At 44.6% G+C, this 18,470-nt stretch overlaps 1 protein-coding gene across 1 annotated transcript; it reads left to right on the top strand.

Annotated features, from left to right (window-relative positions):
- Positions 1 to 8,416: 8,416 nt before the first annotated feature.
- On the top strand, positions 8,417 to 10,491 carry LOC142498151 (alpha-tectorin-like). The gene is made up of 3 exons (XM_075606659.1): positions 8,417 to 8,599; positions 10,073 to 10,439; positions 10,487 to 10,491. The coding sequence occupies exons 1-3, from the start codon at positions 8,417 to 8,419 to the stop codon at positions 10,489 to 10,491; spliced, it is 555 nt and encodes a 184-aa protein (XP_075462774.1).
- The last annotated feature ends 7,979 nt before the right edge of the window (positions 10,492 to 18,470 follow it).

Raw genomic sequence — 18,470 nt, forward strand, 5'->3', positions numbered from 1 at the left:
TGCTTGCAGTTTGGCTGTGACATCTCTAATACAGAGTGCTTTTCCTGGTAATGTACAGGTTAATAAAAGCTTCAGTCAGACAGAACTTTGCAGCTAATATTGACAGATTTACTATAAATCATTCTTCCTGTTATTAAACAGGTTATTAAGAATTTATATTAGCGCTAGGGACCCCTGATATGTGGTCTGCCTTGGCGTTGGCTCAGGGGCTTACAACAATTTTGGCCAAAAATGTCAAACTAAAAGACCATTTACTTATTAGATATTTGTCCATATATATTTAGGCACTGTACCGTGTATGAGTCTCACTAGATGTGCTAAAAACTGAGCTTTGTCTGTGTTTTATGTTATGTCTCTGGTTTTAATGCATATTGCCATGCTCAGTAGCACTCCTCTGACACTCATATGCTTATATATATGTTGTGGGTATTTTGGGGGTTTAATAGGAGCTTGTTAGGTGTCCAGTATGTTTTGCAATTCTTGTCCAGCTAGTCATGGCTGATTGGAGGTTGGCAACCTCCTACTTAATTTAAGCTCACCCCCTCCCACATTTAAATGGTTATGGGCTCACTCCATAGCATCTTCCACTCAGGGGAACTTGCCTGCTTGCAGTTTGGCTGTGACATCTCTAATACAGAGTGCTTTTCCTGGTAATGTACAGGTTAATAAAAGCTTCAGTCAGACAGAACTTTGCAGCTAATATTGACAGATTTACTATAAATCATTCTTCCTGTTATTAAACAGGTTATTAAGAATTTATATTAGCGTTGGGGACCCCTGATATGTGGTCTGCCTTGGCGTTGGCTCAGGGGCTTACAACAATTTTGGCCAAAAATGTCAAACTAAAAGACCATTTACTTATTAGATATTTGTCCATATATATTTAGGCACTGTACCGTGTATGAGTCTCACTAGATGTGCTAAAAACTGAGCTTTGTCTGTGTTTTATGTTATGTCTCTGGTTTTAATGCATATTGCCATGCTCAGTAGCACTCCTCTGACACTCATATGCTTATATATATGTTGTGGGTATTTTGGGGGTTTAATAGGAGCTTGTTAGGTGTCCAGTATGTTTTGCAATTCTTGTCCAGCTAGTCATGGCTGATTGGAGGTTGGCAACCTCCTACTTAATTTAAGCTCACCCCCTCCCACATTTAAATGGTTATGGGCTCACTCCATAGCATCTTCCACTCAGGGGAACTTGCCTGCTTGCAGTTTGGCTGTGACATCTCTAATACAGAGTGCTTTTCCTGGTAATGTACAGGTTAATAAAAGCTTCAGTCAGACAGAACTTTGCAGCTAATATTGACAGATTTACTATAAATCATTCTTCCTGTTATTAAACAGGTTATTAAGAATTTATATTAGCGTTAGGGACCCCTGATATGTGGTCTGCCTTGGCGTTGGCTCAGGGGCTTACAACAATTTTGGCCAAAAATGTCAAACTAAAAGACCATTTACTTATTAGATATTTGTCCATATATATTTAGGCACTGTACCGTGTATGAGTCTCACTAGATGTGCTAAAAACTGAGCTTTGTCTGTGTTTTATGTTATGTCTCTGGTTTTAATGCATATTGCCATGCTCAGTAGCACTCCTCTGACACTCATATGCTTATATATATGTTGTGGGTATTTTGGGGGTTTAATAGGAGCTTGTTAGGTGTCCAGTATGTTTTATAAATTCTTAATAACCTGTACATTACCAGGAAGAATGATTTATAATAAATCTGTCAAAATTCCATTCCACCTTCCACACTCATGGGAACTTGCATGCAGTTTGATTGCGACAAATCTAATACAGAGTGCTTTTCCTGGTATTAAACAGGTTAATAAGAGCTTCAATCAGACTTAGAACTATGAAACTAATTTTGACAGATTTATTATAAATCATTCTTCCTGGTAATGTACAGGTTATTAAGAATTTATATTAGTGTTAGGACCCGTGAGACGTGGTCTGCCTTGGAGGGGCTCAAGGGTTTACAACACTTTGGCCAAAGAGTTAAACTAAAAGACCATTTCATTCAAAAGATATCTATATAAAAGCATTTCGTTAGCCACAGAACGGTATCATCTATTTATTTTTTTGATTATTGAAGCTCGGCTAACACGGTACTGATACCTCTACATATATATATATATATATATATATTGGAGAAACAAGAGAAAAAGCGCCCGATCCATGTGTAAAATCTGGTAACAAAATTTTAATAAAAAATCACAAGACAAATGCACACTCACAATTTGTCAATGCAAATTAAGCATTGTATGGGTAAACCCATGCGCCAACATGTAGCTGCTCGCCGAATGTTTACTACAGTACATCAGACCTCACTGCTACCGGTGCATCACAGTCAGATGTCCCTCCAGAAATTCAGGTATACAGTCCCCTGATGAAATCCGTCAATCGGAAGAAACGCGTACACGTAGGGCACGTGGTTTCAAGGAGTTACGTTTGGTGGAATAGCTCGTGCATCTGCTGTCAGGAGAGGGAGGACGTTTTGCTGAGCCACACACAGCATCTAATGCTGGAACAACAAACTGTATACCTGAATTTCTGGAGGGACATCTGACTGTGATGCACCGGTAGCAGTGAGGTCTGATGTACTGAAGTAAACATTCGGCGAGCAGCTACATTTTGGCGCATGGGTTTACCCATACAATGCTTAATGTGCATTTGTCTTGTGATTTTTTATTAAAATTTTGTTACCAGATTTTACACATGGATCGGGCGCTTTTTCTCTTGTTTCTCCAATAGAATTTGCTAGGAGGTTGCTGACCCCAAAGAAGAAGCAGCCCGGACGTTGTAATCTCCATACAGAATCATCAACTTTTTTTGTGGAAAACACATATATATTTTTTTAGTTAATTTTTTACACGTTTTTTATTTTTTATTTTACATTTTTTAACATTTTCATTTTTTGGTTAATACATTTCACCTAATCATATTATATTTTGATAATCATATTTTTCAGTGTTTTTTGCAATAATAGTTCATCATTCATCATTTTTTATTCAATATATTTTTTAACACACAACAATTATACATGTACAATTTTTACATTTTTTATATTTACACACACTCACCATCAATACTTATGACCACCATCTGAGTTCCTATATATATTTTATAATAATACATTTTACAATTGTTTTATACGGGTCATCTGTGCTAACATTTGTTGTGGTTTGTTTGTTGTCAGGAGTCTACTGTGGGGCTAGTATACACCTAGGCGCTGTTGAATCTTTCAATTAATATATATATATATATATATATATATCTTACTATATATTTGTGAAAGCGTCATATGTTTCTATGTCTGTATGTGTCTCCCTGTGTCCCTCCCTGTGTCCCTAGCGGCAATCCCATTGGACCTTGGGCCAGGCCAATGAGATTGCTCCCTTGGGCTGCCCGCCCCCGCACACCTCTCATTGGCCTGAGGCGGAGTGACGGGCCAAAAGAGAGATGGGGACACACACACACCACCCCCTTCCCCCCCCCACGCTCTCTGCAGCTCTCCCCTCACATATGCCGCTCCCCCAGCTGACCATCCCCGAGAGCGCTCCCCACGGCTCTCACCACCCATAGGCCACTCCCTCACCCGGCGCTCTCCCTCAACCCCCACCCGCTCCCTCCCCCCGCTCACCCCCCCCCTGTTTACCCCCCGCCCCGCTTATCCCCCCCACCCACACACACAGAGCACGCTCTCTGCGGCTCTCCCCTCACACATGCCGCCTCCCGTCCCCGTGTGCGCTCCTCCGGCTGTCTCCGCCTCTCCTCCGGCTGTCTCCGCCTCTCCCCGCGGGAGGCACAGCACCTCCTCACCGGAGCTGAGGAGCCCGAGGTGGAGGAGGAGGGCGGCCGGGACCCGCGCGGCCGTGTGCAAGGTGAGTACACGCAGGGGAATGGGTTATTTAACGTGTCCCTGACTCACCCTGCCCTTTGCCCCCCCCTACCCTACCTGCCCCCCCCTACCCTCCCTGCCCCCCTCTACCCTCCCTGCCCCCCTACCCTCCCTGCCCACCTGCCCCCTGCCCCCCCTGCTGCCCTTTGCCCCATGCCCTCCCTCCCCCTGCCCTTTCCCCCTGCCCTTTGCCCCCTGCCCTCCCTCCCTCTGCCCTCCCCTTTGCCCCCTGCCCTTTGCCCCCTGCCCTCCCTCCCCCTGCCCTTTGCCCCCTGCCCTCCCTCCACCTGCCCCTCCTCCCCATGCCCCCCAGCCCTTTGCCCCCTGCCCTCCCTGCCCATTGCCCCCTGCCCTCCCTCCCCCTGCCCTTTGCCCCCTGCCCTCCCTCCCCCTGCCCTTTGCCCCCTGCCCTCCCTCCCCCTGCCCTCCATCCCCTGCCCTTTGCCCCCTGCCCTCCCTCCCCCTGCCCTTTGCCCCCCCTCCCCCTGCCCTTTGTCCTGCTCCTCCCTCCCCTCCCTGCCCCTCCCTGCCCAACCCGCCCCTCCCTGCAACCCCCCACCCCCCCGCCCCTCCCTGCCCTTTGCCCCCCCCGCCCCTCCCTGCCCTTTGCCCCCCCCGCCCCTCCCTGCCCTTTGCCCCCCCCGCCCCTCCCTGCCCTTTGCCCCCCCACCCCTCCCTGCCCTTTGCCCCCCCCCAGCCCCTCACCCCCCGCCCCTCCCTGCCCTTTGCCCTCCCTACCCTTCTACGCCCCTTGGCCCCCCCCCGCCCTTCAATGCCCCTCCCCCCGCCCTTCCACTCCATGCCCCCTGCCCTTCCACGCCCGGGCAATGCCGGGTATATCAGCTAGTATATATATATATATATATATATATTTAGGCACTGTACCGTGTATTTGTGTCAATGGATGTACCACTGAGCTCTGTCTGTGTTTCATGTTCTGTCTCTGGTTTTAAATAAAGTCTAATCACTTGGTTCTTCACTATTCTTCTCATTCTTTGCCTCTCTCAAGGTGAACTATCAACGTCAACGCCTCCCCATAAATCTGAACAATGGGCAAGTCCGACTATATCAATCTGGTGCCTTCCTCATCATTGAAACAGACTTCACCCTGAAGGTGTACTATGACTGGAACTCCATCCTCAAGATCACCCTCTCCAGCAGCTTCTTTGGAAGTGTTTGTGGCATGTGTGGCAATTACAATGGCAATCCTGCTGATGACATGGCTACACCTACTGGCACTCAGGCCCCTAACTTAGCAGACTTTGGAAAGAGCTGGAAAGTGGATGATGGAGACAGGTTCTGCTGGCACAATTGCAATGGGGAGTGCAAGACATGCTCAATGGAGCTCCAGCGGAAGTATGAGAGTGAGCAGAGTTGTGGGCTTATTTCGAAGGCAGTGGATGGCCCCTTTCGTCAGTGCCATTCAACCATTGACCCTAAAATCTACCTGGACAATTGTGTCTATGATTTGTGTATGAACGATGGCTTCAAGCAAATCCTGTGCCAGAGCTTGAAAACTTATGCTGATGCCTGCCAGAGAAGTAAGATCCAGATTGCAGACTGGAGACAGCTCACTGGATGCCGTAAGTACAAGATGGAGATCTTAGATTGCATGTCTATTCACTCTTCAGCTTCTTATTTTTGTGAAGGATGTGAGCTTGTGTAATATACATTGGCTAAAGACTGGGTCACCGGTAGGGTCAGTGTCTAACCTTATCATAAATACTGCACTGTATAAAGATAAAACACAGAACCCCAGCAAGCTCTTTTTAGAAACCCCTGAGCCCCCACAAAATACATATATGTATATGTGTCAAAATGGAGTGCTATTGAGCGTGGCATATGTATACAACAGACGACAGAGAAGCCCAATGCTACATCCAACATGACAGAAATACACAGTAAAATACTTATATATTCTCTTGAAATAGGGTCATTTAGTTTAACCCTTTGGCCAAAGCGTTGTAAGCTGCGAGCCACGTCAAGGCAGACACCTGTTCGCAAGTCCTAACACTACCAGATAAAATACTAATATACCTCTATTAGGATTAAAATTCTCATTTACCTCTATTAGGAGGGAGAAAGACCACAGTGGGTCTATATCCAGCAGAATGAGGAACTTGCAAACTAGGGAAGTGGGGAGGGGCGGGCTTAAAACCTGGGAAGGAGGAGCCACTAACCTCCACCAGCTGGAACAGCTGAGAATGGGTTAACAAAACACAGAACCCCAGCAAGCTCTTTTTGGAATCCCCTGAGCCCCCACAAAATATATATATGTATATGTGTCAAAATGGAGTGCTATTGAGCGTGGCATATGTATATGTAGCCATGCTGTAAAATGGCTAACAGTCATCTCTCCTGCTGACAGTAAGGCCTGGTAAGTTATGGGCATGCCAGCAGTAATCATGGAGGTTTGCCCTCATACCCTGGTGAGGTGCCCTATGTATGGATGGGAGTGGTCACATGCTCTGAATCCATGGTTAGTGATGTCAGAGTTGTGCCAGCCCCCAGAGGATACATAAGGCACAGCACTGCTCAAAAGTTAGGTCTGTGTGGAGTGGAGTGTAGAGTAAAGGAGTGAAGTGGTTAGTGTGGTTAGAGGTTGCTGAGTTATGAGACAAGGAACAAGCCTGAGTGCAGGCTTGGGAGGAGACAGATTATGAGACTGTGACCAGGGACCTGGCACAGGAAAGATATCCCTGCGGGGATAGGGAATCCACCAATTAAGGGAAGATATACCTTTCAAAGGGAAGTGCGTTGAACAATGGAAGGCTAAGAACATCCACTGTGAAGGGCAGTTGGCCCACCGTACATCAATAAAGATGATCCTGTTCAAATATACTCTCGTGTGTAAGTGTGGAGTGATTACACAGAGAGGTGCACCACAGAGGAGTTCCTCACCAGGACCATCCACAAGCGGACGCTGGGATCCTGATGAGGTGGAGGCGCTGCACTGGATATAGGTAGGACTCAAGTACACTACCTCAGCTGCCTGTCTGGGCGGGCAATCCCCTTACACCATCATGCAGGAGACTCAGGAGTCCTGTTGCCAACAGGTGCACCACCAGACACTACACTGTAATGGGGACTGGTTAGACCACAGGGGCCAATGTGAGATTGGGTGGGTCAGGCTAGGCCAGAAAATCCGTTACATATACAACAGACGACAGAGAAGCCCAATGCTACATCCAACATGACAGAAATACACAGTAAAATACTTATATATTCTCTTGAAATAGGGTAATTTAGTTTAACCCTTTGGCCAAAGCGTTGTAAGCTTGCGAGCCACGTCAAGGCAGACACCTGTTCGCAAGTCCTAACACTACCAGATAAAATACTAATATACCTCTATTAGGATATAAATTCTCATTTACCTCTATTAGGAGGGAGAAAGACCACAGTGGGTCTATATCCAGCAGAATGAGGAACTTGCAAACTAGGGAAGTGGGGAGGGGCGGGCTTAAAACCTGGGAAGGAGGAGCCACTAACCTCCCAACAGCTGAAACGCTTTGGCCAAAGGGTTAAACTAAATGACCCTATTTCAAGAGAATATATAAGTATTTTACTGTGTATTTCTGTCATGTTGGCTGTATAAAGATAGGCTTAAACACAATTGCATAATTTAACATACGCTATTCAGCACTTCTCTTGTGAATGAGTTTGTGTAGGAAGCAATTCATATATATGTATATTTAAACACAATATTAAAAATGTAAAAAATACAAACATAACTCAGTTATTAAAAGAGTTGTCACTTATTGCAACAAGATGGCGAGTTTGAAAAGGGACCCTGACAATTAGCCAATGAACATGACAATGCATGTGTTGTTGGACACGCCCATGGAAACCCTTCTCTATTTAAGTGGGTAGAGCAACTTTGGTGTACATTGAATTATACCTGTGAACATACTGTATGAAGAACCTTATCAAGGAGATTTTGAATGGAGAAAGGTGATATCTTAATCACCTCTTGGCATGCATTGTGAACAGAGAACCTTAATCCCAGAAAACGATATATTGATTTTTCAGCAAACTGTTACTTATAAATATCTCGCAAGTACACTAATGGCTTACACCTAATTTTGTCTTTTCCAGCAATGCCATGCCCTGAAAACAGCCAGTACAAGCTTTGTGGCAATGCTTGCCCCTCCACCTGCAATGATGGTGCTACCCCATCCACTTGCTCTGAGTCTTGTGTGGAGACCTGCGAGTGTAAGGATGGATATGTACTGGATGAAGGCAAATGCATTTCCAAGGCCAGCTGTGGCTGCATCTATGATGGTAGACTATATATTGCCAATGAGAAGTTCTGGGCTGACAATAAGTGTGAGAATCAGTGCACTTGCAATCCCACCACCAGGAAGGTTGAATGCAAAGCCACTAAGTGTAAGTCTAATGAGAGGTGTTCAGTGGCCAACGGTATCCAAGACTGTTACCCTCTGACCTACGGCACTTGCTCGGCCTCTGGAGATCCCCACTATATCACCTTTGACGGGGTGAAGTATGATTTCATGGGTACATGCATTTATCAGTTTGCACAGCTGTGCAAGAAGATTGAAGGTTTGGTGGACTTCCAGGTCAATGTGCAGAATGAGAACCGAGGTCACAAAGACGTATCTTATGTCACGTCAGTGCAGGTGAAGATCAGCAATTTCAACATTGTCATCAGCAAGCAATACCCAGACATGATTGTGGTAAGTGCTCGAAGGACCAGCAACCCAATTAATCAATATTGTCACTAAACCTTTGTTTATGTACAGGTTTGTCTTATTTTTTTATATACAGTTGGCGTGGAGGCGGTGCTCTGCTGAGCTGTCAGTGAAGGAACTGAACACAATCAATGAAAAACGAGTTGAATGAATTATCGGACAATCACATACTGATGCAGCCACGAGTATCCGAGCACTTACCTGGGAAAATCTGGGGCAATACCCCAGTAATGCTGCAACATTTCTGTGACATTCCTGCAGACAGACTAATGGCCCATCGGATTAACACAGCGGGGGTCCCTGGCAGTCCCATTCAAACGTAATGAGACTGCCAGGGACCCCCGTCTGTGTTAATCCGATGGGCCATTAGTCTGTTTGCAGAAATGTCACAGAAATGTTGCAGCATTACTGGGAGATTGCCCCAGATTTTCCCAGGCAAGTGTTCGGATACACGTTGCTGCATCTGTAGTTCCAGCACGAACTCTGACTTTGACAAAGCACCCAGCGTCATATGAAACGTGTCAGAGTTCATGCTGCAACTATGTGATTGTCAGATTTTTCATTGAACTCGTTTTTCATTGATTGCGTTTTGTTCCTTTCACTGACAGCTCAGCAGCGCACTTCCTTTTCTGCCTATTTTTGTTACCTACCTTTGGTTGTAGCACGCTATATCGGGGACCAGTAATTCGTCTGCTTTCTCATAAACCGACATGGCATTTTAGCAGTGAGTAATCTTTCATCAGATCTTGAGCCAGTGTGTGACATAAAAATTATTGGGGCTTGTGGGTCTGCTCTGTACTGGGTGAAACACTCACCAGTGAGCGCTCTGGTTTTGATTATTCCCTCCCCCCGCTATATTCACACCCTACTTGCACCCTTGTGCACACGTTCATGGGCTCTGTGTTTTTTATTTACTTATAGTCAGCCTTTGCCTATGTCCCAAGTATCTAAGTTCTTCTTTTTTTAGTTCTTCTTAAATTAAATTTCATTGCATATCTGTCATAAACACGCTATGCCTGTTGGATTGTAGAGCACCAGTCAGGTGTATCCCCATTCTCCACTCTCTTTTTTTTTTTTGTAAACACAACAGAGCTTTTGCAAGTTACAAGTTCTGCAGAATTACTATAAATGGGGAAAAAAATCTGCCCCATTGTATAATTTTGACGTTTCTTAGGCTTTAAGTTGCCTTATGACTTTGCTCCGCATATTAAATATGGGCCCTATTACTGTACAATATTTGCTTTTTGTATTATATCTGACACATATCTGACACAAATGCAATAATTTGTCTTTATAAAGGGATGTAGTTAGCATTGGGGTTTTCTTGAATGAGGCCTAAATGTTATATTTTTAATAAAATTATATTAGCATTAAGCATCAGCAACAAAGCAAAGTGATGTATTTTGAATGTCACAATACTGATCTATCATGTAATTTTCACTCTGTTTGTCCTCCCAGTTGGATGGAGTTTTGACCAATCTCCCCTTCATTGTTGACAAAGGCAAGCTTTCTATCTACAAACAGGGCTTTAATGCCATCCTCCAGACAAACTTTGGTTTGCGAGTCACCTTTAACTGGGAAAGCCGCGTTGCTGTCACAGTTCCCAGTACTTATGCAGGCGCCGTGTGTGGTCTTTGTGGTGACTTTGATGGTGACAAGAGCAATGAATTTACGATGAACAACACCCAAGTCGCACTCAACCCAACAATATTTGGTAAAAGCTGGAAGGTACAAAATGTACCTGGGTGTACAGAGGATGATAAGGGAGACTGCTCCAATCTAGCAGAACTAGAAGTGCGTCAACGCTCTAACCGAGAGGGCTGTGGTGTCATAGTGGACACAAGTGGACCTTTCAGTGATTGCCATGCCAAGATTGACCCAAAAGGCAGCTTCAAGGATTGTGTGTATGATGCCTGCTTCTATGTTGGGCGGCAAGATGTTCTGTGCAAGGTGATCGCTAGCTATGCAGCCTCTTGTCAAGATGCTGGTGTCACAGTAAAGCCCTGGAGATCTGCCAAATTCTGCAGTAAGTTCTGTGTCTGAATTAGTAACTAGGGTTTATTTTAACCTTAGATTTATATATGCAAAACATAGCTTTGTGTTTAAAGTACTACATTTGTTTGAGGCGGATGTGCTTCCATGAATGTACCACTAAATCAATGCCTCTAAATTAATTTATATGAAGAATGTGCATCCTCCATCTTGCTTACATTTGAGTAACATGTTTTAATTTCAATTGCAGGTCCATACTGTGGTAAAAACAGCCACTATGATGTGTGTGCTTCTGGATGTGCTCCAACTTGCCTAACTCTTTCTCCTCCATTGGGATGCAACCCTGCATGCTCAGAGGGCTGTGTCTGTGATGATGGTTTCATCCTTAGTGGTGGAGATTGTGTCCCCATATCCCAGTGTGGCTGCAATTACAATGGACAATACTACAAGTCTGGTGAAACCTTTTTCCCCAATGGGATGTGCAGCCAGCAATGCTCATGTACTAACAGTGGAGCGGTCGAGTGCAAGGCTTTCTCTTGTGGACGAAATGAAGAATGCAAAGTGATTGATGGACTCATGAAATGCCAAGCTATTGGTTCTGCCAAATGTATGACAGCTGGTGACCCTCACTACTTGTCTTTTGATGGTCTTACCTTTGACTTCCAAGGCACCTGCACCTACACCCTCACAAAGAGCATCACAAACAATGTCAATTTGGTACCCTTTGCGATCAACATTAAAAATGAAAAATGGGGTAATGGAAAAGTTTCTGTCACCAAGCTGGTATCTCTTGAAGTCTATGGTTACACCCTCATTTTTCAATATAACAGAAAAGGTGTAATCAAGGTAAGTCAAAATGGGAGTGCTCTAGAAATCAGACACTACAAAATATAATTGTACTTCTTCTAGAATACCATCTATTGTGGTTCTTTAACTCTCCAGACAAGGTTTGTAATGCAACTATCCAGAATTATATTCATATGCAAATTAAGAGTACAATATGTGCACCTAATGCAAGTGAATTGGTTTTTCCTAAAACCTGATATATCCAGAAGTCCCCTCTGCCATACATTTAACCCCCCCCCAAAAAAAAGGTTTGTGCACATATGAATAAAGATGAAGAAGACTCATGAGAATAATGGTTAGCTGCTTAAAGGCAACAGGCATATAAATCAATTATTATTTAGGCAGATGTAAACAAAGGGAAATCTTCATAAAAGAGACAGAATATAGACGTGGAAGTAGTGAAAAGTGGAATTTTTTTCTAATGGTGTAATTTATGGCTGGAAATCAAAATGTCCTAGTTGGAAATAGCAGCTGTAGCTGCTACCCGATTTAGGAAAGTTTAGCTTGTGCAGCTAGCTGCCATTTCTACAACTGATTAATACTGTAGGTGGACCAGATAATACTACACTTACTGTAGATTACAAGATCTGCTCTTTGTTTCTCTCTTAGGTCAATGGAGTGTTCAACAACCTCCCATTAACCTTGGAAGGCGGCAAGATCCGAGCCTATCAGCATGGCATGAGAGCCCTTATTGACACAGACTTTGGAGTTGTAGTCAACTATGATCTGGTTTATCACGTCGTGGTCACCGTTCCAGGAAACTACAAAGGCCAATTGGGGGGCCTGTGTGGCAATTTCAATGAAAATAAAAACGATGAGTTCCAACTCCCCAACAAGAATTTGGCCCCCGATGTCATTACCTTTGGGGCATCCTGGAAGGTTCAGATTCCTGGTGTGACCTGTGATGATGGATGCGGTGGAAGTGGCAATGCTTGCCCAGCCTGTGATGACAAGAAAAAAGAAATCTTCAAATCAGATAACTACTGTGGGTTCCTGAAGAAAAGTGATGGTCCACTGAGTGCTTGTTATGCCACTGTTAATCCTGATACCTATTTCAACAACTGTATGTTTGACCTGTGTGCTGGTCTTGGAGATGGAAACATCCTATGTCAAAGTATTCAGAGTTATGTTGCTGCCTGCCAAGCAGCTGGTGTCACCATCCAACCATGGAGAACTTCAGCATTCTGCCGTGAGTAAAGTCTTGTTGCTATAAGCTCTGATTTTAATTTAGGGGCTCTATCTGATTGCTTCTACAGTGTGTGTGTGTGTGTGTGTGTGTGTGTGTGTGTGTGTGTGTGTGTGTGTGTGTGTGTGTGTGTGTGTGTGTGTGTGTGTGTGTGTGTGTGTGTGTGTGTGTGTGTGTGTGTGTGCGTGCGTGCGTGTGTTTAGGAAGGTAGCTTTGTTAAAGCAGCAGAGCATGCAAATTCTTATTTTTTTTTAAATAAATCAGTTCTTTAGCATTAGATAATATTGACTTTTTATAATTTAATTTTTTTATTCAACTCTTAATTATATTTTTAAGTTGTTTTAAAGCACCCTTTGATTTCTATATCAGCTCCCAAGCAGTGAAAGATATTTGCAACACTTTCCTGGTTGCGATAATTTGTTGCCAATGTTTCCAGCAGTTTGAGCTGTAATCTATAACAATAAATAATGTTACCTTAGTAATATCAGGATGCATTGTAGTTGTTGAGTTACAGTGAGTGAAGGATTGATTGGAATTGAATAATGGCCATTTAGTTAGGCACACAATCAGGATTGTTACAGATTTATAACAGGAGCACCAAACATTAGCCAGCTTAGGTAAGAATGTAGAATTATACATTGTCAAAGGCTTTAAATATAACAAGAAGACAAAAAAAGAGGGGTGAGGGATGCAGTATTGCTGCTTTAAGTTGCTGGGTTTGAATATGCAGCACTTGTGGGTTTGACTCCAGCCTCAGTTACTTATGCTTCCTTCCTGTGAACAGCAGAAAGTCAGATTATCTTCATATGTCTTGGGTGCTAAACATAATACAGCTCAACCCTGTTATAGCGCGATCCGCTACAATGCGGATCTGCTTATAATGCGGTCTGGGAGTGGCTCCTGATTTAGAACATCTCCTATGGTTTGTTTTTTTACATATCTATTCAATGCTTTATTGCTAACGGACACACATGGAGACAGACACAAATGGAAACAGATACAAACGGAGACAGACACACACGTAGACAGACACACACGTAGACAGACACACACGTAGACAGACACACACGTAGACAGACACACACGTAGACAGACACACACGTAGACAGACACACACGTAGACAGACAGACACGTAGACAGACAGACACACACACACACACACACACGTAGACACACACAATCTTGCTTCAAGAAATGTATATTACCCTGTATAAATGACATTTATTTTCTGTAAATTTGTGCCCTAATCTATAAATACAACAGCCGTTTGTAAAGACATTTGCAAAAGTCTGGAAAAAGGGAACCGGTACCCTTGCTCTATCAGATGGACTATATTTACATATTGCCCAGTTATTTATAACCGACAAGAAGCTAAGAAAGATATACAGTATATATGCATTATCTATTATGTTTCCATCATAGTTGTCTTTACCGTTTGTAGCTCCCATATGTATAAATAAAAATAGATTGTTGAATGTGGAAACCTTTAAAGGGAGAGGCATATCTTAAACAAGACTTTGCGAAGATTCTGCTATTTCTTCCTTTTTTATATGTCAGTCACCATTATCCCAATGCATATTTTTACTTACAGTATCTATATATATTTTCATTTATTTATCTTTGGACAGATAAATGGTGCCAAAACGGCACTTCATTTCCGGCTCTAAGGAAGCCCAGGGTGCTGTTACAGGGTCTTCATTATGTGCCCGCATCAGGGGACAACACATGCGCAGAGTCCCTGGTAACAAAGATACACTAGATGGTAATTGGCTGTCGCATCCCTGGTAGCCAATAGGGGATGCACAGCAACAAGCTGCCACATCCCTGGTATCCAATCAGGGATGCATAGCAATAGAGCACAGCATCCCTGGACACAGAGAAGGGAAAAGAACTCCTGAAGTCACATCAGTTCCCTGCTGACCTACAAATGCAGTTCCATTGGCTAAGAATAGAAACTTTAAACAAAGAACACAATCGCGCGCGCGCGCACACACACACACACACACACACACAAACCTCGTCTGTGCAGACTGGATGACTTATGTGCACACAGATGAGCTGCTCCGGGAAAGTCCTGCATGGGGGTGCCGTTGTGACGCCGGGTTCAGGGACAGCTGGGAGAGTTATCCCAGCTCTTCCCCTCCAGCGGACGCAGAACCCCTGACTGCGGTAGCCATTTTTTCCCCTGATCCATGTTGTAACGCGGTCGCATTATGTGAACCCCAAGCACCGCATTATAACGGGGTTCAGCTGTATGTTTTTTAGGACAGGGACAGTGTCTCTGTTATTTTTCTATGCTCAGCACTGTGTATAATAGTCGTTATATTTAAGAACAAGGTATTATTTTCTTCATTTCAAAGTGCCACATACCTCTCTATCTCCAAATTAGCTCTGAGCTGCCCAGCCAATAGCAAATACAAGGTTTGTGCAGATGTTTGCTCCGCAACGTGCGCTGGCATCACAAGCCCTGTCAAATGTCCCACCTACTGTTCTGAGGGCTGTGAGTGTGATGATAGATTCTACTTTGATGGACAGGGCTGTGTATCAATGGACAACTGTGGCTGCTTCCAAAATGGCAAATACTACCGGGTGAGTATCTTGTGCATTGTGTTCATACTACTGGGTGGGATAGTAGCTTGCTTTTGATATTAGTAAAATGCAAGCCTTTATCACTTATATATATATAAAGATTCACCTAGTCCCATTTTATTTATTGTTTCCATTTCTCAAATGTTTTCTCTCTTTACATTAGAAAAGGAGATTTAATCAATCCGCTCACCAATATGTAAGATAGTGTTTCTATCTAAGGTGCATAGGAGGATAAAAATGTAGTATATACAGAGCTAATCCAAAGGGGATCAAAGAAGATCCTCCAAATTATTGCACTCAAAGTATAATTAGGAGTGTATAATGGAAAATATGAAAAAAGAAATACTACTGCTTTCCTTTTGTATGGATTGTTTGTTTTAGTCAATCGGGTGCATACGGGAATGGAGAATAATCGGAAAGAAAAGGGGAGTTGACAAGGCAACCAAAAGCAACCTATGTGCACTCTCTATGACCAATTGAGGGCTAGGAAGTATTCAATCCTGGGGTGGAACCCCTATATAGCCACTCACTAATATAATTTTATAAAATCTTTTATTAAACTAATATACAATGAACCACATATATCCATTAAAAGTAACAGGGGAAAAAGATCACTTCAGTGGAGATAACTATGCAACAGCTATTGTCAATAAGCCTGTCTAAGTCCCCTGAAAAGACAGTGGGAAAATGTAGGGGGGAGGAAGAACCAAAACACACTTGTGCATGTGCCAAAGGAATATAATCCTTACAAAGTGACCCTAGTGGTCACTATGAAGCACACCCAAAAAAGGATTCTTGTAAATCTTTTAAGATGTTATAATGCCGTAAATGCAGCAAAAAGTGCAGAGTTGCATAATGTATATAAACACCCACAGTCTATTATAGTACAGCTGTACTGTGCGCCATGCTGATGCTGCTGCCACAAATATGTATAACACAAATAGCTACATACATGAAAATTCAAATTTTAAATCTTGCAGTTTGGATACAATCCCCAATAACATGTGAGGTGTTATTGTATGGAAGGTAGGACTAGAATTAGGTCTGTAATACTTGGTGTTACTAGTACTAAGATACCTTGTCTCACTCACGATATGTTGCTGGCTTGTAGTCACAACCAAACCACTCCCTACATGAGTTGCCCAATACAGGACATGTATCCGTAGACTGAGACAGACACGGGTGCGTGCGTGTGTGTGTGAATATACCCTAAAATAGGGATATTAATGTACTGGCAGTTATGCCTGAGTAAGCAGAGTTATACAACCTGATAGACGGGTGTAAATGAGCTGTGCTCCGGCGTGGTTCTTCTCAGATCTCCACTGATGCGCTCCCTGATGACGTCACCGGAGTGACGTCAGTAAAAAACGATGTACGTTTCACGCCTGCAAGGCGCTTTGTCAAGGTGTAGGGAGTGATGCCTGGTCACTCTCTATGCTTGGTATCCATATTGTGAACGGTGTGTTCACCACTATATCACGGAGACAAGGGGTGGTCTATCTATGATGGAATAACCCAACAGTTAACTGATGTGGTGTTCTACTGTGAGCCCGTCATAGTTAAAACCTTATGTAAGGGGGTCACCCCCGGTTCCCCTGATCTTCCTTTGCCCCTGTCTTACCCCTGTGGCAGTGGGGGAAAGGGATGGCGAGCTTCGCCCATGCGCAGTAAAGATCGCGCACGCGGTCCCCATAGAAAAGAGCTGTACCAAGAACTACAATTCCCAGCAGCCTCTAGGGACTGCACTTTCACCTTTGTCACAGGCAGCATTGAAGCCAATAGAGCTGGCAGATTCTCATGCTGCAGAGTTGCAACAATGTTGTGGGCAGACAGGGTTTTTGTCAGTTGGAGCACGCTAGTCAGTCAGAGACCGGAGCAGCCCAGGGAAGGAGGTAGGGTACAGGAGTCAGGGACTCCCTGTACTAGGCCAGCACCCCCAGGGCCCCAGATAGCTCAGCTCCCCAGTAAAGTGAGTGTTGCCAGGGACAGCCCTCAGGTTAGGGACCCTGTCACTTGCATTAGTGGGAGCTGGGGAACAGAAGGGAAGAAAGGCAGCAGCAGACTTAGTGTTAAGTTGCAGGGTGTTGCTGCATTCGCTGATAGTGATCAGTTAAGTGAGTTGGAGTCAGGGAGCTGTGAGGGAAGGAAGGGTGCGGGGAGCGAGTGTAGCTCCTGCCCCATATAGGTAAATACACCCCAGGTAGGCCCAACTCCCCACTAGTTTAGTGGGTAAATGCTTAGGGAGGCCCAAGATAGGGACGCTGCCCTTAGTGTAGAGTGCTGCCTTGTCAGAGTCACGGCTGTTAGTGCTGTGAGGTCTGACAGACAGGCACCTTGTTGCGCAGCACGTTGGCTGCAGCCTCCAGTGAGCTACAGCTTGCTGCTGTAGGCGCTGGGACTAGTTAGAAAGTAGTGAGGCTGAAGGGACTTGGGTAGTTAGGGGAGTGGGACAGGTCATTACCCCCTACCGGCCATAGGAGTTCCCCAAGCCACCGCAGGTTGCTGTACTACAGGGACAGGCCCTAGGTTAGGGTTCCGGTCAGGTTAGTACCACTTATATAGATAGGGACACAGCGGCTGCTGCTGTTCCTGTGGGAGCGGTTGGACCCACGTTGGGGTTCGCAGAGACTTTCGTACGAATAGGATCGCCCCTGGCGGTCCGCACGTGCAAGGAGTTCGGTTGGAGGATCAGACGGATTCATCACACGTCTGACCCTTTGAGAAGATTGTTGCTGACCCGAGCACCGGAGTGCTCGGCAGGTACTATCTAATACACAAGTGCACCAACGGGCCCTTAGTTTAATAGTGACTGCGCAGTCACCCATTGACTCTCTCTGCAAGAGTGCGGGACATTGGGTGGGGTTCTTTGGACACTGGGTGGGATCACCTGGTGTTGGGGAAGCGTCCTGCTGGACGTCGCAGTTAGTGTCTCCTCGTGAGAGGGACACCGGTTATGTGATACCTGTCATGATGTGTTATATTCTGTCCCTAAGTAAATCGTATTAGTTATTATATATCTGTGTGTGAGTACTGATTATTAGTAATTGTCCTGCGAGGAACCACTCCCCCTCTGGTGGGAGCCATCGCAGGTGGAGGCGCTGCATCGTTGTAAGTGATCACCCTTAGTGTAATTGCCCCAGGTTCCCCGTGGCGGAAGCTCAGCCCTCCTGTGAGCCAACAGGTTACGCACCACACCTGAGTAACAATATATGTTCCTTGCACCTACACAATATCTGCGATTG

Source organism: Ascaphus truei, chromosome 6, assembly GCF_040206685.1.
Source record: "Ascaphus truei isolate aAscTru1 chromosome 6, aAscTru1.hap1, whole genome shotgun sequence".
Taxonomy (NCBI): Eukaryota; Metazoa; Chordata; class Amphibia; order Anura; family Ascaphidae; genus Ascaphus; species Ascaphus truei.

Bases quoted from the DNA above. Each gene is read 5' to 3' on its own strand.
- LOC142498151 (XM_075606659.1), top strand. From the start codon at position 8,417: ATGGGTACATGCATTTATCAGTTTGCACAGCTGTGCAAGAAGATTGAA. The intron at 8,600-10,072 runs GTAAGTGCTCGA...TTGTCCTCCCAG, and splicing joins AATACCCAGACATGATTGTG to TTGGATGGAGTTTTGACCAA.